We start from the raw sequence: 21,769 nt of genomic DNA, 5'->3' as shown, positions 1-21,769 counted from the left end.
TTCGCCTACAACAACACGAAACACGCATCCACCGGGGTGACGCCTTTCTTCGCGAACAATGGCCGTCATCCCAGAACCTTCCCGAGATTTGCGGCACCAGGAGGGGGGGGGCCTCAAGATGCCGACCAGTTTGCAGCGGAGTTGCAAGAGGTGCACGAGGAGCTGCGGAGACATTTGGAGCTGGCAAAACAGGCGTATAAGGTGCAGGCCGATAAGCACAGGAGGGCGGGAGAGGACATCCAGATTGGGGACTGGGTGTGGTTAGCAGCCCACGCGATGCCGGCCAGGTCATTGGCCAAGAAGAAGTTAGGACACAGGCAGCTAGGGCCATATCAAGTTGAGGCTAAGATCAATCCGGTGGCTTTTCGCCTAGCCCTTCCGGAGGGTTCCAGGGTGCACCCGGTCTTTCATAGGTCGGTGCTCACTCCCTACAAAACCCCACACAGGTTTCAAGAGTCAGGAGCACTCCCAGAGCCACGTAGGAGGGCGCCTGAGGGGGGGGAATCGCCAAGACCAGAACCTCTTAACGAGGTCACAGAGATACTGGACTCGAGATGGGGGGAGGAGGGAGTTGAATATTTTCTAGCCAGGGAAGGCACTCCGGCCTCTGCCAATAGCTGGGTGCCGGGTTACGCGTTGGACGAACCCCTGTTGAAGGAGGAGTTCCATGCACTTTTTCCGCACAAGCCCATGCCCGAGGAGTATTTTGATGATTGGCTTTTCACGCCCACTTTGTCAGACAGCACGTTCGAGGGTTTCTCCTCACCCGAGGGCCATACGCCCGAAACAAGCCCGACCAGGGATCCGAGACTGGGGGGGGAGGAGACAGGCCCTTGTTGGTGGGTGGATCAGCCAAGGGAGGCATGGAGTCAGAGATGGATGGTAGGTCCTTGGCAGGCAGCGCCAGGAGAAGCAGTGATGGAGGAAGAGACTGTGAGGTCTGTGGGTGGGGAACCCGAGTTCGAACACACATATACGGAGATGACAGAGGAGAACGTTGAAGTGGACAACTTGTATCCTGAACCGACCCCGGAAGAACCACGTTTTCCTCAACCTGCACCCGGCGAGCGGGAGGGGGGAAGGGGGGGCTTCGAGGGGGGGATGGATGTCAGGGTTTCTGGGAGAGAGGAGGAGATGACAGAGGAGACGGAGAGCGAGTGGGAGGAGGGGCAGAAGGATGAGGAAGAAGATGACGGAATTCTGAGGGAATCCACGAGTCTGAGCAGCGAGTCAGAGGAGTCTCAAAAGGGGGTTACCTTAATCAAGCAAAAGGGAGGAGAAGGGAGAAGCGGAGAGGAGCCCAGTGGAAGACAGACGCAGCAAGAGGCGTCTCAGCCGGAACGGAGTAAAGGGGGTGGAGTCGTCAGCCTCTCGGAGGGAGCAGGATTAGGAGAGAACAGAGAAAGGGGGTTGGAGCAAGGTGTTCAGCCGGAAAGGGTGGAGAGCAGAACAAGGGGTGGTGTAGCGGTCGAAAGAAAGGTCAGCAGCAACGTACGCGCGCCAAGTTCAAACGTAGAGGCGCGCGGAAGTGGAGAGAGCTCAGGGGAGGAGCCCGGCCCTAAAGCCAGAAGGAGGGGGGAAGAGGCGGCAGAGGATTCAGCCTCAGGCGAGTCACGGAGAGAGGGAACCCAGGGGGGCAGGAAGACCCTGCGGAAAAGAAAGGAGAGGAAGAGGTGGTCTAGAGCCAGGCTATTAAGTTGGTGTGGAAGAGGGGAGGAGTCAGAGGGGACTTCAGCGGTCTAACGTGACAGACGTACGGCCACGATGCTGAACTGTACGAGAAGCAGAAATCTTCAATAAACTTTTCCTGTAAATAAACTGCAACGGAGTGAGGTCTCTTGTGAGCTGGGACCCGTCCTGGGTGGCCGTGACAGTAACCTTCTGGATTGTCTGGAGGAGTTGGGAGTTGGGGGCACTGCGGTGCCCAGAAAATGGTGTTGGGGAGGAGTGTTCAAACTCCTTGCAGCTCGGGACTCTGTCCCCCTCCCATGCTTTTTAACATCTATATGAAGTCACTGGGAGAGATCATCAGGTGGTTGGGGCTGGGTGTTCATCAATATGAAGATGATACCCACCTCTACCCTTCCTTTAAATCAGAACCAGTTAAGGCAATGAACATCCTATGTGAGTGGCTGGAGGCAGTTGGAGGATGGATGGTGATTCACGGGTTGAGGTTGAATGCTGGCAAGACAGAAGCTGTCCATGGAGGCACAGGTCAATTCTGTTTTTAGGAAAGGTGTCTACCAGCTCCATCTGGTACACCGGCTGAGACCCTACTGCCTGCATGCTGTCTTGCCAGAGTAGTACATGCTCTGGCAGTCTCTTGCTTGTATGTGCTCTACTTGGAACTACCCTTGAAGGTGACTTTGAAACCATCACTAATCCAGAATGCAGTTGCCATACTAGTTAATGGTAGTGGCCACTAGGACCATATGACACCAGTCCTAAAGTATTGGCTCCTGGTACACTGGCTCCTGGTACATTTCTGAGCACAATTCAAAGTGTTGTTGCTGACTTTTAAAGCCCTACACAGCTTCAGTCCTGCATACCTGAAGGAGCATCTTCACCCCCGGCACTCTCAGAAAATTGGCCACATATGGTCTCTCCCCAGAGTATTTATTAAGTTTAGAAAGGGGAAGGGCCAAGAACATAATCAAAGAAAGACTCAGGGACATTGAAGCCCAAAATGACTTTAATCAACTTCCGATAACTTATAAACTCCTATACAATTCCCAAAGGCCCCATCTAGCAAACTATCTCAAAGTTCTAGACAACGCTAAACACCGATGGGCATTTTCCAGGGCCCGCTTTAACGCTCTCCCTTCAGCTCTTCTAGAGGGAAGATACAACAAAATACCGATCGAACAAAGATTATGTCCCTGTAACAGCAATGAAATCGAAACCATCGGGCATGTCATCTTATACTGCCCATTTTATCGAGACTCAAGAAAAGAGCTGATCGAACCAATTCTGAGGAAAATACCTCGTAGTACAGACGACACCTATATCAGACACCTCTTAGCTGACAAAGAGCCCGAAATCAACAGGCCTGTGGCAAAGTACTGTTACATTGCAACAAGAATAAGACGAGCAATGATGTCAACAACGGAGTTCAAATTGTAAACATCGAAGGAACGATAATAAACAGTAGTGACACCTGAATTGAATTCTTAAAACCTAAAAGTCGAAACCTGGTCATAAATATAAGCACCAATTCAGTGAAATGGCCATATTTTCACTGTTATTTGTAGCACAATACCATTTATAATTTATACCATTTATCCGGGACGCGGGTGGCGCTGTGGGTTAAAGCCTCAGCACCTAGGGCTTGCCGATCGAAAGGTCGGCGGTTCAAATCCCCGCGGCGGGGTGCGCTCCCGCTGCTCGGTCCCAGCGCCTGCCAACCTAGCAGTTCGAAAGCACCCTCAGGTGCAAGTAGATAAATAGGGACCGCTTTCTAGCGGGAAGGTAAACGGCGTTTCCGTGTGCAGCTCTGGCTCGCCAGAGCAGCGATGTCACGCTGGCCACGTGACCCGGAAGTGTCTTTGGACAGCGCTGGCCCCTGGCCTCTTGAGTGAGATGGGCGCACAACCCCAGAGTCTGGCAAGACTGGCCCGTACGCGCAGGGGTACCTTTACCTTTACCTTTTACCATTTATAATGTCATATTTTTATAAATTGCTTTCTGGTCATTGACCGAATTAAAGATATTTGATTTGACATCTTCACCCCCATTGTTCATGATGCTAAGGTCCAGCTCTGAGGGCCTTCTGGTGGTTCCCTCAATGCCAGAAGCGTAGTTACAGGTTACCAGGCCTTCTTGGCAGTAGTGCCCTTCTTGTGGGACACTCTCCCATCAGATGTCAAGGTAATTATTAGCTACATAACTTATAGAGAGAAATCTTTGCTCTGCGCTCCTCCCAGCTGTCATTCCTCCTCTCGTGACTGCTATGAATGCATGACCTAACTGCCTGCCTCCAAGCACTGTGGTGGTCTGCAATGGACTCCCAAATAGCTGGGTGGATGTTGCCAGTCATCATGTCATGTTTGTAGACATATTTGTAACCCAGAGTTCGTCTGCCAATGGGTCTGGTGCCTGAAGCCAGCTACCTGTAGAGCATATCTTTAGGGCCATCCTACCATCTTCCATTCTCTGGCAATGACCAAGCCAGTGCAGGATCTTTGAATGAAATAATCAGTATTTGTGTTAGCCATTGGCCATAGCAACAAAACAACAATGTGATATACAAGGAACAGAAATAAAAAGTCGTTTATATAAAACACACTTTAGGGTCCTGAGTCAGCAGCCAAATAGTCGTGCTCCCCTAGATCCATCTTTGCACTGAATGTAGGAAAAGCAAGTATCCATCTCAAAAGCAAATAGAAAAGTATATTATGAACAGTCTCATCTCTTTGCCTAAAACATTCCCAGAACTAGAAAGATGCCTGCTGTCTTGGACAGGAGTTGACATCATTATAGAAGTGTCAAATTTCAAGTGCTTCTGCTTCAAACATTTTAACTTTTGTTCCATCTCTTTGTTTAATCATGGCTGTCAAATTTCCCCTTTTTTAAAGGGAGATTCCCTTATTCCGAATAGGATTCCTCGCAAGAAAAGGGAAAAGTTGACAGCTATGGTTTTAATAACAATGACAGTCTAATAGTTTCTAACATTTTATTATCACCAGGCTTGTCAATTAAAGACTTTTCACAGTTTGCTATTTCTTTTAATATGTCTTTTGATCTTTCACCGTTTTTGATAAGCATTTTGCTGTTTGAAGGAGCCTTTAATAATCACCTTCCCAAATGCCATAATGTATTTAAATCTGCACATTTCCCTATATTTAACTCAAAGAAGTCAGTCAAACATTAAATCCCTTCTGCATTATTCCAGTCTTTCTAATAAGCTGTCATTCAGCTTCCATCTAAAAATGGTATTTGGTTGGCATTTCATAATACTAAATATCAGCTTATGATCTGATAAATTTCTCAGTTGTATTTCAGTGTTCTTAAAACCAGATACTATGGACTTTGATACCCATAACATGTCTATTCTTCCAAGGTTGTTTCTTGGAGGAAGCTGGACCAAGAGGAGGCAGGTGATCAGGAGTGTCTTAATCATTCTAGAAAGCTGAAGAGTCAGGAAGAGCAGTGGGCCAAACTTGGAAGCATGACGAGGCTTAGTTGGAGGAAAGTATAGGCCACGACAAGGAGCACTTTGCCAGCACCCAGGAACAAGAGGTTCAGCACAGTGTCACAAATTGCTAGAATTCTAATGGCACCATACCAGAATTTAAAGCAGTGTTGAAAGCAAATTAAATCTCTTTCCCCTCCCAAGAACTCCAAGGACACGTCCCTCCTAATCTGTGCCAGCCTCAGTTTCACCACCCTGTGGAAATGAGGCCTCACAGGTTACACTAGATTTCATAGCTCAGCAGCAAAATTGGATTAGGTTTCTGGAACCTCAAGCATTTTGCCGGATTTCACTGTCAGTGGTATGAAACTGATTGTGAGGGGGAGACAAGTGTTCCAACAAGGGATTTCAACCTTGTGTCTTAAAATCTTAGGAATCCTAGGAAAACATGTAGTCCATAATCATCATGCCTTTGTCTCTGACACAGGTAAAATGTAAGAGGGAAAAGACCCCTGGATAGTTAAGGCCAGTCAACAGTGACTGTGGGGTGCAGCGCTCATCAGGCCGCAGGATCCAGCATTTGTCTTCAGACACCTTTCCAGGTCATGTGGCCAGCATGACTAAGCGCTGCTGGCACAGTAGGACACCGTGACAGACACCAAAGTTGCTTTATCTGTCTGTCTTCTTCCAGCTTGCTGCCTTAACATCTGTCTCACATCACTGCAAAACTCTGCTCTCACCTCTGGCTTTGTTTCTTGAAGGAGGGCCCCCCACCAATTTTCTGTTTTGCACAAAGCCCCTTAATACCCCATCAGCTCACCAGGAACATGGTTTGACTATTCTGCCAATTGACTAACTTTTAACACTTACTGGATCCAGGTGATAGATGGGTCTGGCATACATCTTAGGACCCCTTTTGTCCACCCCCCTCCAATCCTCCCCCCCAAAAAACCCCACCTCGTAACAATTTATTTATTTTATTCTGTCTTTTCCCTGATGGGCCTCAAGATGGTTTACAGGTAAGAATAATAACCATTTAAAAAAAAGGAAAAGAAGGAGAAGTATGAACAACAATTAAATATCGATAGAATTAAACAATATACAAAACAATCACAAGTGGGGATAATGGTTTGATGTCAAGTCCTGCTTTGAGGCTTTGCATAGGAATCTGGTTGGCCATTGTGAGAACAGGGCCGGGTTCAGCTGGTTCATTTCAACTCTACCAGTTGAAGTTCATGGGAAATCTAACATCAGCCAAAATCTTAATTGCTTCCTATATGCTGCTCAACCGGTGTACCTTCTGAAGAGGAGTGGATTTATAATGTACTTCTTGAAGAAATGTGCAAAGAAAAGTCTGCTCTTTTGGCTGAAAAAGGGAAGCCAAAAGACAGAGAAGATATGGAGCCCTTTTGTAATCTATTTCAGGGTTGAAGAACATCTGGCATGGGGGCCAAATCAGCCCCTGCAAGCCTCTCCAAAGGGCCCAGGGGATGGGATTGCAGGTGGTACATCATATCTGTGCTTGGGATCAAACTAGAACCTGGGAGCCAAAGGAGTGGAGCCAGAAATTCACCTGGACATCGGAAAATGTTTGCATATATTGTGTGAAGATTAGAATTTACATCTTTGTGTAATACTACATAAAATACCATGGCACTTCTTCTTCCGTCTGCTTCCTCTTCTGCCAATTTGCTCCTGCCTACTTCTCCCAGCCAATCCAGAGAGGCAGCAATGAAGTCCCACTGAAAGATATTATTCCTTTCTGTGAGGAATAGAACTCAAGCCTATGATAATGGGCAAATATGGATGGAAAATACAGCAGTGCACAAGCAAAAATACGAAAACAGTGCTTCAGCTTGCGGTTGTCAAACACTCAAGTGATGTGCAAATGATGCCGCTGAATGCATGCCTGAAGCACTAGCCTCTCTTGGAACAATTCAAGCTGTGTACCACCGGTTCAGTTCCAGACCAAAATGGAGGGAATTTACTACAAAACCATATTGGTTGTTCTCTTCATGTTATGTCTGAAACAAAATGGTTGACTGTGTAAAGCCTTCTGCATCTCACTTGACTGCCACTTGACTGGTCACTTACCATTGGCTGTGGTGAGGACTGAAGGGCCTGTCCCCTTGCAAGGCCTTCACCATCTTGTCTACAGGGCAGGGCCCAGGCCCTTGCACTCCAGCTATAAAGACTCCTGGTGCAGTGAGGACTGGACCTTTTACTGTGGTGAGGACTGCAGGGTCTGTTCCCTTTGTAAGGCCATTACCAGCTGACCTATGAGGTGGAACCAGACTCATGTGAATGAACTCTTTGGGCAGGGCTTGGCGGCGGCGGCTGGGGGAGGGCGGTTCTGCTATTGTTTCCCTGCTCCAAGTTTCTAATTTGTTTAAAACATTCTCAAGCAGCTTTTAATTTGTGGGGTTTAAAAATGCAGCTGTTTTGTTTTGCAGGATACATTCTGTAAAATGATTGTATATTACAAAACTGAACGTGCCAAGTTGGCTGAGTCTAGAGACTTTCCTCAGACAATGTGGGGAAATTGGGGTGGAGAAGGACTGGAAGGTCATTTGGTGAAATTACATCCAAAGGAGAATGATCGTTGTTTCTTAATTGAAGAGTTGTTAATTAATTGAAGAGGCAGTTGGCAGAAGATCATGCCATTCTAAAAAAAACACATTTTATTAATTTCAGCACTGAAATTTGTGTTCCAAGAAAACATTCTATGCAAATTCTAATTTCATCATTTCCCGCCCCTCACTGGTCCAGTTCTTCCCACCTCTACTCCCAGGCCTCCCCGCTTTGGCCTATAAATTCCCCCACATCAGCCTCTTGCTCCACAAGTCACCTGCTGGCTTGTTCTGAGTCTTTCTAAGCTTTTGATCTCTTCAGCGCTATGAAGGCTTTCCTCAGTATCTGCCTTCTCCTGGCCCTGTTTCTCCCAGGTGAGTAGGAAGCTGAAATCCTGGATTCTTCTTTTCACTACCTGGGAGGGGATGTGGAATGGACTAAGCTAGAGAGACTGAGATAGGTTCATTGAAGGAAAACAAAACTATGCTGAAAAGATTGGATAAGACCAAGAGCATCTGGGAATCAAAATAGAAAGGAATCTCTGGTAGCAGGGGCGAAACTAGGCTTTATTTCACCCAGGTCAAACACCCAGTTTGGCACACACACCCCACATGCATTTGCACACACATACACACAGAGGCTGAGAGCCACAATGCAGCCTCTGGAGGCTTCACCAAGGGCAAAGAACTTGGCTAGTCTTCCCTCCCAGCAACGGCACTGCCTGTTAGTGCTTGATTTTATAGTGCTTCCTGTGCTGATGTGGTTGCTCTGTTTGGGCTTGTTACACTTCTCATGAGACTGGGCCACCTGCCCATTACTTCCAGCACAAGTGAGCAATTCATGGCTTATGGACCTCATGTCAGCTGCAATCGGTTGTCTATGTCACATACCTGCGGATTGACCCCTTGTCCTGTTTCGGTAACTGTGTTTCCCTCAGTTGGCCAAGCAGGTGTTTGGCAGGGCAGATGAGCACACATTCGATTGTGATGAAGGTGGATGGGGAAGGCTTCCTGGTGCATCTTTCTCCCCATTGCCCTCATGCTCTGCTCATGCTCTGGGCTGGTGGTAGCACACTTCCCATCACCAATAATGTGGGCTGTGTGCAGAAGTGTGTGATGGGACCTCTGAAATTGCACTGTACAACTTAATGCCCATTTGACTGGTGCAGGGAAGAAGGGGAAACCGCACAGTCAATTATCTAGGCAACAGGGAGAGGTAAGGTGGAATGTGCTGCAATGGGGGAAGGAGATGCCATTGCTTTGGTGTGGGGATGCATGAATCACCATAAAGCTATATCTCTGTCTGTCACAGTGAGCGGGTATGTTTGTGTGTGAGAAATGGGGGGAAGGTGTGTATATGTGTACATGCATCTTCCAACCCAACACTGCTTGTGGATCCTGAAAACCAATAAGATTGCTGTATGATAAAGGGTCATTTGACCCTTTAAGGAGTTCCCTTTTCCCTCCTCTAAAAGCTGAACAAGACACTTTAAATAAGAAATAACTTTTACTTTGTGTGCTTGCACGTTCAGATTAATATGCACAATGTAGGAAAATGTTGTTAATACATCTTATATAGATGATTTGTTTCTAACATAAATACTGTTAGAGACAAACTGAGACTGATAGCAGTACACCACTTGTGTTGCTCTCATACAGAAGATGGTTAATAAGGGCCACTGCTGTACCACCTGACATAACTGTCTCAAACGTATGACATTACAGAGTTCTACAGCCCTTTTGAGCATTAGTTAGCGTTTTGGATGCTTTCATCCCACATGACCCACTATTGCAAGTGGATCCTGAGTTGATGAAAGCTGCTCCTATTTCGTTTGTTGGATTATATCCAACAAAGGTTGAGCTCATGGTCATATTTCTAATTGTGAATGTAGATGCCGTTTCTCATGGAATGAGCAACTTTGTGGTGCCACTGAATGTTTCTTCATCTCTCCTCACAGAAGTGGCAAATCTAGTGTGTTCCAACAATTACATGAGTTTTTGCGAAATTGACAACGGCTTTTGCTTTCAACATTATGTCAAGGGCTTTTTAAGTGAGTATGTCTTTTCTGTTTAATTAAAATTGGGTGTGTAGGTCCACCATTTGGTCCCTGGAGTATCTAGGGATGACCTTTCATGCATTCAGGTGAGTAATTAAGTGCTGGACAACCAAAGAACTGGAGATGAATTGAGGTGAGTGTACACATGAACCAGGCCTGTGATTCTCCCCAGATGACCCTGTAGAGTCTGTTGACATATAATGGTCTTGCTTTCTTCAAGGGATTTGAGTATATCTGGAAGTTTTCTCTTTCTGGGGCCCACAAAATTCTGCGAGGAAACATGCTGTGAAGAAAGAACCTGAGCTGCACATCAATTCTGAGTCAAGCCTCTTCTTAGCAAAGAGGATAGTTAAAGGACCTATTTCAGGGACCAAAGAAACTTGATCAGAAATAGCCAAGGCTTCTCCGTTCCCATAAGAGAGGAGTGGGTCTTTAAAAAACTGAGCTGCTTCTTGCAGTTTGTTCCCCTTCCAACAGGAGGGGATAATAATAATAATAATAATAATAATAATAATAATAATAATAATAAAATTTATTATTTATACCACGCCCATCTGGCTGAGTTTCCCCAGCCACTCTGGGCAGCTCCCAATCAGTGTTAAAAACAGTACAGCATTACTGTTGCCAGTTGCCTTTCCAGCACTGTGGTTCCAAGATGGAATCTGCTAAAAATTGATGATTCTTTATGAGTAAACCTGAACAACAAGTGATGTGCTTTGGTTAAGATTGGTTTAGTTTAGAGCCACAGTGCTTGGGTTTATTTTGTATTCTGCTTTGACTTTTTGCATGTTTCCCTGTTACCTTAATTCCTAATAGGTTTCTTAAATTGACTGCTGAAGTGTACATGTCTTCCAATTTCGGGGTTTTAGAATCCACACATGCATAGAACCTACTGTGAGTTTAGGATAAGAGATGTAGGTGACCAGCACACTCTTCTGAGTCCTTGGAGACTCAGAAAGAGTATGGGTGCCACTAAACTTTGAGACAAACCACAATCAGAGGAGTGTTGTGGTACTGGCTCCAAACATTTGAAAAAGTGATTGCTTTAGTGTACTCCAAGTTTTCTCCCAACTGGGACTGCAGGAGTAAGTGAGAGCATGGTGACAGCAACTACTGGAGAGTAAGGATCTACTGGCTGTGCTGCAGGGCTGTTGTGTTGCTGTTGGCCAAAACAAAACGTATTAGAGCCTTTCTTGGGAACCCCTCCACTGCCACACATACCACGACAACACACCTTGTTATTTGCTTGCATACAACATAGTGATGTAACACACCTCTGTATTTTCTTTGTGCATGTGTGCAGGAGTTTTGTTGTTTAGAGTCACATTCCATAACATTTAGAGAGTGCCAAGAAAGTGACATAACTGGGAGTGCGATAGCACTAATCTATGCAAATGGTAATGCATTTAATTCAAGCCTCACATATATTCTTCATTGAAATGAAAGAGGGTTTATACATTACATTGTTTCGGTGATATAATACCTGCTCACATGAAGACAGGAAGCGGAAGCTACCTCCTGCAGACTCAAACCCTTGGTCCATCTTTATATTTTGTAAACCAATTGGCATGAGGTGTCTACTGTCTATTGGTAATTTCCCACATCCATACCTGGAGATGTTAGTCATTGAATCTGGGACCTTATGCATCCAATGCAAATGATCTACTAGTGAGTTAGGGCCCTTCCTCTGTAACATAATAGAGTGTGTAATATCTCAGCTATGGACTTTAGACAGGGCAGCCAATTACTGTTAACATGCTTTCTATGACTATTCTCTGGCCTTTGCCTCACACCTCCCTCAACTGATTTTCCCAACTGCCCTGTATGTTAATTCCTCACTGACAGTTAACTACCAACTGATAAGAAACATGAGCCTATCGGGGTCTGCTGTTTCCTTGACTAACCAGAATCAAATGACCTGAACCCAGCCCTTTGAAGCAAGATTCAAAGTCATCTTCTCACTATCTGCAAAGCAGCTGCTGCCAAGAAGACAGTGATGTAGCGTGGAAGGGGCATTGCCCTGGGCACATTTTTTCAAGTGTGTGCCACCATGTACTGCCACTATAGCTCCCTCATTGAGGGAACCCACAACTGGGCTGGCCTTTGGGGCTGGAGTGTGGGTGGCAGCAGCAACCGGTCCATTCCTGGATCAGGTGTGACGTGGGAGCAGAAGTGTTGGAGAGGTGGTGATACTGCAGCCGAGGGAGTAACGAAGTCCATCTGCCACTATGCCTTGCATGGCTGTTGGAGCTCATTTCTCGCTCAGTACATGGGGCTACTGGGGTGCTGTGTTGGGCTCCTTCATCTTCTGCGTCCCTCTCCCAGTCTGCCCTGCCCTCCGGTGCTCACAGATACACAAGCTGGGTACCATGGGCTCATGCAATGTCATGGCAAGTAGGTCTGCAATATTATAATACCATACTTCCTCAAACCCTGACAGGCACACTCTCACATTTCACACAAATCTCTCTCTTAAAAAAAAAGCCAACATGAACAGACATATATACATTTCCTCTTAGAAGGTTACATGCATCAGCCACTGGATCCTCCTGGAAAAGCTATCTGAGCTGTGGGTGGGTGGTAGTGCTTTGTAATCATTCTGGTTGTCTTCAGTGGGTGATTTTCAACTCTATAGAGACTTGTACCTGAGGGACAGGCCATAATGATAAACAGGAATGTAAAGTTGCTGGAGCATCATGAGTTAAGTGAATTAACCAACCTGATATAGTTTGCAAATTGAGGCAAAGAGGCAGTAGGGAGGCGGCGCGAACGGCAATGGCTGCCAGCTCCTGAACGGGAGAGGGTAGCTCCGTTGAAACGGGTCGCCCGCTACGGCGAAGCGGGGACCCATCCAGAAAAACCACAGGCAGCAGAAGCCTGTGGTCTTGAGACCCGGCGGGCGCCAAAAGCAGCCCCTAAAACGAAGAAGGGACCCCGTAAGGGGCTCCGGACCGCGGAGGGGGTAGCGGCGCTGTGGGTCGTTGCGCGATCAACGGAGCGAAGCCGCGTCGCTGTTGCCGGTGAGCGCTGACCTTTCTTCTTGAAACTGCTAACTTTGGAAAACAACAACCCGTGAGTAATCTGGACAATATACTTCTAAAGCCTCTAAAAATTGTGAATTTGGCTGAAAGCGGAGTGACGAAAAACAGGAAGTCCGTCTTCCGCTGACACTGAACTTGAAAGTAAAGAGCAGGAGGAGTGGAGACAAAGAGTAACGTTTTGCATTGACTGATCTGGCATCTATTTAAACTGTTGTTTCTGGCTGATGTAAAGACTTTAAGTGGCTGATTTTTGGACCTTCATTGAGACAAGGGTACCTGTCTTCTGTTGATCTATTGGATTACAAATAAAAGTAAGAAACCCAGGTACTGGAGCTGCCTGAGCAACTGAGCAGTCAGCCTGCAGGCTTTGGATACTTTGAATCTGAACTTTGGAACATACTGAGTTTGAATTTGTTACTTTGAAACACTTGTGGTCTAAGCACTTTTGGAAACAATGTTTGGCTTTAAGTTTTAACTCTGCTAAAATTTATCTTTGTGAAGATCTTTGGAGATCAATTCAGACTTACTAATTTTAATTGGATTGGACTTCCTCCCCAAAGACATTCTAAGCTCCACCTAGAGGATTTTTGGACTTTGTTTTACTTTCTCTTTCCCGGCCTCCTGTTTGAGTGTTACCATCTGGGCTCTTACTTTCTCATGGGAACAATTCAGTTTGACCTTGGTCTTTAGATAACTTTGGAATGAGTGGAACAAGAAAAAGGGGAAGAACCAGACAAACAACGTTAACTTTACCGACAGTCTCACAGCGTAGATCATCTGTGCCTGCTTTGCCTACTACTTTGCCTCCTGAGGCAGAAGCGGCCTCCCTGCTACAATCAGGGGAGGGAGAAACTGAGGAATTACAACTGGAAGATATGGCCTCAGGAGCAAGTGGCACTATTTTGGAGAAAATTTTTGAAAAATTGGAGGCTCTGGACAGAAAGGCTGACCAGCAATCAGCTAAAATTGACTTAAACACAGAAAGTTTAAATAGACTAACTGGACAAGTTGCACAGAATGTTCAATCTATTGGAGAATTGAAGGAGGCTGTAGGTGAAAATCGGAAACTGGCGGAAGACACTAGCCAAAGATTGGGACAGCTTGAAAAAGAAGTAAGACCACTCAGCAAACAAGTAGGAGAACACCAGATCTACTTTTCCATGACAGAACTTCGGAACAGGGAGGCCAATTTAAGGATACGCTCAATTCCAGAAGTGGAAGAAGGTAACTTAACTGAGTTCCTTACCAAAGAATTTTCCAAGTTTTGGAACTTAGAAGAGAAAGACTTTAAAATACTATCTGCTTTTAGGCTTGGAAGACTTATAAAGAAGGAGAAGCCCAGAGACTGTTTGATAATATTGAGATCAAAGGAGGAAAGGGACAAGATTCTAGGCCTGCACTACGGAAAGTCACTGGATATTTTGGACAAAAGAATTGAAATTTATAAGGATATTCCTAAACAGCTGTTGGATCTTCGAGCAGACTACTCGGAATTAGTAAAACTGCTAAGGAGCAACTCAATCATCTTCAGGTGGGAGTTTCCCCAAGGTTTATCGTTTACTTTCAGAGGGAGGAAGATCAAAATTAGAACGCCGGAGGATAGAGACAAGTTTTTGGTGGCACACGGAGAAGATCTCCATAAGGGACTTGGATTACCCCCAGGGCCTGAACCTCCGGGGGTTCCTGCACCCTCGGACCCCCAAAAATCTGAGAACAAGGTACCCCCACAGCAAGAATAACCAGATATATTCAGGATGTCTCTGCAACTTTTGAGCTGGAACATAAATGGCTGTAACATTCCAGGAAAAAGGAGAAAAATCTTTCACATTTTAAAAAAGGAACATTTGGACATTATTTGCTTACAGGAAACACATGTGACCAGGCTCCACAGAAAAGTGTTAACAAATAAAAGACTTGGTCAGGAATTTATATCTTCGGATACAGTTAAAAAGAGAGGTGTGGTAATTTATGCAAAAGAGAGCCTTTCACCTAAATTTCTGTTTAAAGATGAGCATGGAAGAATTTTGGCGATAGAAATACAACATCAAGGGGAAAAAATACTGATATTAGGAATTTATGCTCCAAATGAAGGAAAATCGGAATTCTATAAGAAGTTGCATGAGACTATGCTGGACTATCTGGACTACAACAACATCATTATGATGGGAGATATGAATGGAGTTGTATCAACCAACATGGATAAGTCACAGAGCCAAAAAATTTCTAAAGATGGGAGACTACCAAAGACCTTCTTTGAAATGACAGACAATATGGACTGGATTGACATTTGGAGAGTGAGAAACCCCTTGGGAAGGGAAGGAACATTTTTCTCTGAAGCCCAACTGACTTGGACAAGAATCGACCAGATATGGATAACTAGAGGTCTGGCACCTAAGATCAGAAAGGTGGAAATCTGCCCAAAGACATGCTCCGACCATAACGCACTGAGAATGGACATGACATTGATTCCAACCGGTTCCTTCAGATGTAAGATGAATGATGGCCTGTTTAGAGATCAGGAGATTACTAAGAAGGCCCAAAAAGCCCTAAAGGATTATTTTGAGATCAATATGAACACCACAGTGGAAAAAAGAACTATCTGGGACGCAAGTAAGGCCGTGATGAGGGGGTTCCTGATACAACAGAACACAGTAAAGAAAAGGAAACAAAACGAAAGGAAAGATAAAATTTTGGAAAAAATCAAGGAGTTGGAGAAGAAGTTAAGACTTAATCCGAAGTCCCAGCCGATTCTGAGAGAAATCAAACTTTACCAAGCACAATATTGTAAACTGATAAATCAGGAAATAGAATGGAAAATCAAACTAATGAAACAAAAAACTTTTGAGTCGGCTAATAAATGTGGAAAACTGCTAGCTTGGCAGTTGAAGAGGAGACAAAAGTTAAACACAGTGACAAACTTAGAGATTGAAGGAAGATGTATCCAGAACCCCGGAGAGATTAGAAAGTGTTTCCAGAGATATTTCAAAAAATTATACACTCAAGGGCCACAAGATGAAGCAGCGATTAAACAATTTTTAAAGACAAATGGACTGGCAAAGTTGTCAGAAGAAAATAGATCAATTCTGAATGGCAAAATAACACGACAAGAGATTGAGCAGGCCATCCAAAACATGAAACAGGGCAAATCACCAGGACCAGACGGGCTGACCTCCAAGTACTATAAGACATTGAAAGACTATTTGATACAACCACTGATGGAGGTCAGCAATGAAATTTTAGAGGGGAAGAAGGCGCCAGAATCGTGGAAAGAAGCTTTCATCACATTGATACCAAAATCGGAAACTGAAAAGACACAGCTTAAGAACTACCGTCCCATCTCCCTTTTAAATGTGGATTACAAAATATTTGCAGACGTTTTGGCAAGTAGATTCAAGAGGGTTTTAAACAAAGTAATCCATAAAGACCAGGCAGGCTTTCTCCCAGGTAGACATATGTCTGCCAATACAAGGAACATTATAGATATATTGGAGCTTTTACAAACAGACATAAATACTAAAGCTGTTTTAATTTTTATAGACGCGGAGAAGGCCTTTGATAACATATCCTGGAAGTTTATGAAAGGGAATTTAAAAGAAATGGGAGTGGGCCGGGGGTTTGAGAATGGGATTGATGCAATATACTCAGAACAAAAGGCTAAACTGATAGTTAACAATGTGGTTACAGAAGAGTTTAAAATTGAAAAAGGAACACGACAAGGCTGTCCGATTTCCCCGTTGTTATTTATCTCGGTCCTGGAGGTGCTCTTGAACACGATTAGAGGGGACAGGTTGGTGGAAGGGATACAGGTCGGAGCGAAACAATACAAACTTAAAGCGTTTGCAGATGACTTAGTTCTGACATTACAGGAGCCAGAATCTAGTACGAAAAGAGTACTACAACTAATCCAAGATTTTGGTCGGGTGGCGGGATTTAAACTAAATAAGCAAAAAACCAAGGTGTTGGGAAAAAACTTGACAGATATTGAGTCGGAACGGTTTCAGAGAGAGACAGAGTTAACTGTGGTTAAGAAAGTTAAATACCTAGGGGTAAACATAACAGCAAAGAATTTGAGTCTGTTTAAAGATAATTATGAAAAATGTTGGTCTGAAATTAAGAGAGACTTGGATAGCTGGTCAAAATTGAAACTTTCATTGTTAGGTCGAATAGCTGCTATTAAGATGAATGTATTGCCAAAAATGTTATTTTTGTTTCAGACATTGCAGATTGTAGATAAAACGGAGTGCTTCCGGAAGTGGCAGAAAGATATCTCCAAATTTGTCTGGCAGGGCAAAAAGCCCAGAATTAAGTTTAAGATATTAACGGACGCAAAAGAAAGAGGGGGCTTTGCCCTGCCAGACTTAAAGTTGTATTATGAAGCCGCAGCTTTCTGCTGGCTAAAAGACTGGCTACTTCTGGAGGACACGGATGTGCTGGATTTGGAAGGTTTTAACAATGCATTTGGATGGCATGCATATTTATGGTACGACAAGGTTAAGATCAACAAGGTTTTTAAGAACCATATTGTCAGAAAAGCAATATTTAATGTCTGGACAAGATACAAAGACTTATTAGAAAACAAAACACCGAGGTGGCTGTCACCTTTGGAGGCTAAGGCCCGAAAAAGACCCAATATGGAGGCCAATTGGCCAAAATATTGGGAAATACTAGAAAGGGATGGAGACAATTGGAAATTGCAGAGTTTAGAGAAAATGAAAGATAAAGTGCGAGACTGGTTACACTATGCTCAGCTTAAGGAAGTGTTTAAGATTGATAAAAAGTTAGGATTCCAGGTGGAGAAATCGAAACTGGAGACAGAACTGCTAGAACCTAAGACCAAGGTACTTTCAAAAATGTATAACTTGCTGCTGAAATGGAACACACAAGACGAATTGGTTAAATCGGCTATGATAAAGTGGGCCCAGGATATTGGGCACAACATTATGTTTGAGGACTGGGAAAGGTTATGGACCACCGGGCTGAACTTCACAGCATGTAATGCTCTGAAGGAAAATGTAATGAAAATGATATATAGATGGTACATGACCCCAGTGAAATTGGCTAAAATATACCATTCGTCTGATAACAAATGTTGGAAATGTAAGGAAAATGAAGGAACATTCTTTCACCTCTGGTGGACCTGCCCTAAAGTGAAGGCCTTTTGGGAAATGATATACAATGAGTTAAAAAAGGTATTTAAGTATACCTTCACCAAGAAACCAGAGGCCTTCCTTCTGGGCATGGTCGGCCAGAACGTGTTAAAGAAGGACAGAACATTTTTTATGTACGCTACAACGGCGGCAAGGATACTTATTGCTAAGAGCTGGAAAACCCAAGATCTACCAACACTGGAAGAATGGCAGATGCAGCTGATGGACTATATGCAACTGGCTGAGATGACTGGCAGAATCCGCGACCTGGGAGAGGAGAGGGTTGAAGAAGACTGGAAGAAATTTAAGATTTATTTACAAAAGTACTGTAATTTGGTTGAATCCTAACAAGGAAGCCAGAGCAGAAATAACTGTCTACCATTAAATTATAATTTTTTATTTGAGTTTAACCTAAATATTGTAATTAAGAGCATAAACAAGATGATAATTTGCTTGGAAAAATTCGTTTTTAATGATGAAAGTGGAAGCGGGAGACGTGAGGGAGTCCGCAATAGAATGAAAGGATGTTATGAAACCTATTCTGTTTGTTAATCTGTAAAAAATCTTAATAAAAAATTTTTATAAAAAAATAAAAAAAAAAAAAGAGGCAGTAGGGATGTTGAGTTTGGGAGATCTGCGGTCCCCAATTCCCACCCACCCCAAGACATTTGCTTGTTGCAGCAGTTATCAACTGATGTGCTAGATGCTGTGTGATTTTTAATTGTACTTTTTTATTGCCTTTAATTCTTTCATTGTATTTTATTTTCTCCTACAAACTTGGACTGTGAAGTGAACATTCACCACCTCAATACTAGCCTTCTCTTTTTCCAGGGTTGCTAGTTTTTCTTAGCATCTTATTTATTTATTAAATTTCTATACCACCCTTCATCCGAGGATCGCAGGGCGGTTTACAGTATAAAAATACAAAAATGCATAGCAAAGTAATATATTATTCTTCTGCCTCTTAAAAATATAGTATATGGCATATTCTTGAGTGGGCCTCTGAAACAACTAACTGATTATTAGGTAGAGATGAATGGTAGATTAGCCTGTTTCGAGCCCTTAGCAAAACCAAGTCTGCCTTGACCCATTTATGTGCAAATTTTAAAGGAAATATCCTAGAATATTTACATGGTTTTGGAGAAGAAAATATGTTGTACTCATTGGTTGATTACTAATGAAATGACTTGAATCACTAGCTTGCAAATCCAGTGCTTGACATATTTTATTTTCTTCAGTCACCCATTTGACATTTTTTTTAAAAAAAACACATAATCTAGATTTCAGTAAGGAGAGATGTGATTTGAATTTTTGCAGATTTAGTCTTTCCAATTCTTGCTGACAGATGGGTCTCCAGTAAAATCCAATTTTGAAATGGAATGTGCTACAAATTGTCCCTCCACAAATTACAGCTTCTCTACATTAGAAGATTACTTAAAGAGTAACGTCTACTGCTGCCAAACTCACTTCTGCAACGAAGCACAGATTGACTGTAAGTAGCTGCATTCTTTCAGATTTATATATCTCTATCAATCCCTGAGCATGAATAGCATTGAGGTTTCACGTTTTCTCATTGGTTGTTCATAGACAAATGATACTGTTTCAGTGCAATAGCCATCTTCCTAGTTTACATGGGAGATGATTAGAATCAGCATCACCATATGTGTCTCAAGGGGGAAGCAAGTGTCCTGTCTGAAGCATTTATTGACAAAGAGCTTCAAATGACCCCTGGGTGATTCTTCATTTATTGGGGGATTGGGGAGCGATAGAGAGATGAATAACCACTAAAACATCTGACAGTGGGTGCCATTTGCGGACCAGCGCGCAGCACTCCCGATCTCCCTAGAGACAAGCCAGTCGGTCTGAGTGTCCGGAAAGATGGCGCCCAGTACACTTCTGCTGCGCCAGATGGACGTTCGTGCCGATCGAAAACTTCCCTTAGCTCTCTTAGCATAGTCCTAGCAGAGTTCAGCAGCAGCAGAAACTGTTGCCTTGTGTGTGGATAATAAATCAGACTGAATGCAGGCTTCTTGCTAATCTCCAACAGTCTTTTAATGAGTAGAAAAACATCATAAATCAGCCCAGCGAAAGAGCAGGCATCCTTTCGCCTCTCAGTCAAAACCGAAAGAGAACTCACACACAAAGAAAGATTCCCGTATGTGAACATAACCACGCCTCAGAATGTGAGACGTCACACAGAACTGTTTAACCCTGTAAGTTCTGATTCTCCTCACACCCCCTCTCTTCACGCATCCTGAGGGAAACTGTGAGTATAACTCACCCCAAACACAACCCTTCACAGAGTTGGACTCCATGGGCGTTCTGACCCCTGCACAGTCAGACATCCGGAACTTCTCAAGCAACTGCTCAATCTTGCCTTTCGGACTGAGCAAGAAACTCCCATTCTCAGACCTGTCTATCTTATCACCTGGATAAACCCGAACGGGACCAGGTTTTTTGAGCTTAAACATCTCACCAAGCTCTTCAGCAAAACCCTGCACCTGTCTATCCGTCTGTGCACAGCTCTTGACCTGCCTGCCCTCTGGCAGCTTCGTGGTCGAGTACACATCTAAAGACCTCATTGAGTTCCCATTGCCTCTTGCCACTTCCTGGCTTCTGTCTCAGGCAACTGTTGAACCTTCTCAAAAACTCTCAGGTTCGCACTGCGCGAAACCAACGCTGGTGACCTGAAACCTCTTCTGCTGTGCCAGATGGACGTCCATGCCGATCGAAAACTTCCCTTAGCTCTCTTAGTATAGTCCTAGCAGAGTTCGGCAGCGGGAGAAACTGTTGCCTTGTGTGGATAATAAATCAGACTGAATGCAGGCTTCTCTCTTATCTCCAACATTCTTTTAATGCATAGAAAAACATCGTAAATTAGCTCGGCGAAAGAGCAGGCATCCTTTCGCCTCTCAGTCAAAACCGAAAGAGAACTCACACACAAAGAAAGCTTCCCGTATGTGAACATAACCACGCCTCAGAATGTGAGACGTCATACAGAACTGTTTAACCCTGTAAGTTCTGATTCTCCTCACAATGAGCTGGCCTGCCTTCCAAGAGTCGCAGACCATTGGGGTTCCTGCCAAACCTCTATGTAAACCAGCCAATCTGTGGTGTCACTAAGCGCCAGGCCAAGTGAGCGGACCGCGAGTGAGAAAATTTCATTCCGGTCTGCTCTGGGGTTTTATAAGTGGGGCATAGCCAGCGTGGGACGCACAGTCTGTTCCAGAGCTTCACCCACCCAACCCTCTCCAGGAAGGAATTATCCCTGCTCCGCAGGTTTCACCTTCCCCATAGGAATTGTCACAATATTCACCTTCCCCATAGAAATTGTCACAATATTGGCAGTTTTAGGCCTTGGACAGAAACCTTTAGTCGTCATTCTAGGGGTGGGGGGACTGAAGTAGTGACTCACCCCTCCTTGGGATGGCATTTTCAGGGTTCAGGACTTGTGTGAAGGGGATCACTGGCCATACACTGGTAGATTGTCGGTGAACTTCCCAAAATTGTGTGGAGAAGTGGGGGCTGGCTATGTAAAGATGCATTTTACAATGCCCCCTCTGATCCAATTAACTCTTCTGTTCCTCAGTTCCCCGGCTGGGGGGCTGAGAGGGATACATGGCCAATGCCTAAGGCAAAGTTTCCTACATGTGAAACTGTGGATAAAGTTGTGGCCATTTTAATCATAATAAATGTTGACATGTATGATTCATTGCTCTGGGCCTGTCTCCTAGGGGAGAGGGGGGTCTCTGCCTGGACACACAATACATTTCTTCCTTAGAATAGAATCATAGAATCATAGAGTTGGAAGAGACCACAAGGG

General features: G+C 44.3%; 1 protein-coding gene across 7 annotated transcripts in view; it reads left to right on the top strand.

The window, feature by feature from the left end:
- The window catches only part of LOC309376189 (phospholipase A2 inhibitor and Ly6/PLAUR domain-containing protein-like), a 38,053-nt gene that overhangs the window by 11,694 nt on the left and 4,590 nt on the right, over positions 1-21,769 (top strand). The window contains exons 1-3 of one of the 7 annotated variants that reach the window (XM_081922444.1): positions 8,013-8,076; positions 9,660-9,752; positions 19,292-19,438. The exons of 1 other annotated variant lie outside the window; for it this stretch is intronic. In XM_081922444.1, coding sequence (XP_081778570.1) covers positions 8,028-8,076; positions 9,660-9,752; positions 19,292-19,438 — 289 coding nt within the window. In that variant the 5' untranslated portion in view covers positions 8,013-8,027. Of the gene's footprint in view, positions 1-8,012; positions 8,077-9,659; positions 9,753-11,634; positions 12,153-19,291; positions 19,439-19,659; positions 19,679-21,307; positions 21,427-21,769 lie in introns of those variants that run through there. 5 more of the 7 variants (XR_014171079.1, XR_014171080.1, XR_014171081.1 and 2 more) reach the window with 5 other exon arrangements.

This window comes from Podarcis melisellensis (assembly GCF_964234715.1).
Source record: "Podarcis melisellensis genome assembly, chromosome: 8".
Lineage (NCBI taxonomy): Eukaryota > Metazoa > Chordata > Lepidosauria > Squamata > Lacertidae > Podarcis > Podarcis melisellensis.
Note: the sequence above shows the minus strand (reverse complement) of the source record. Positions and strands in the feature narration are given on the sequence as shown.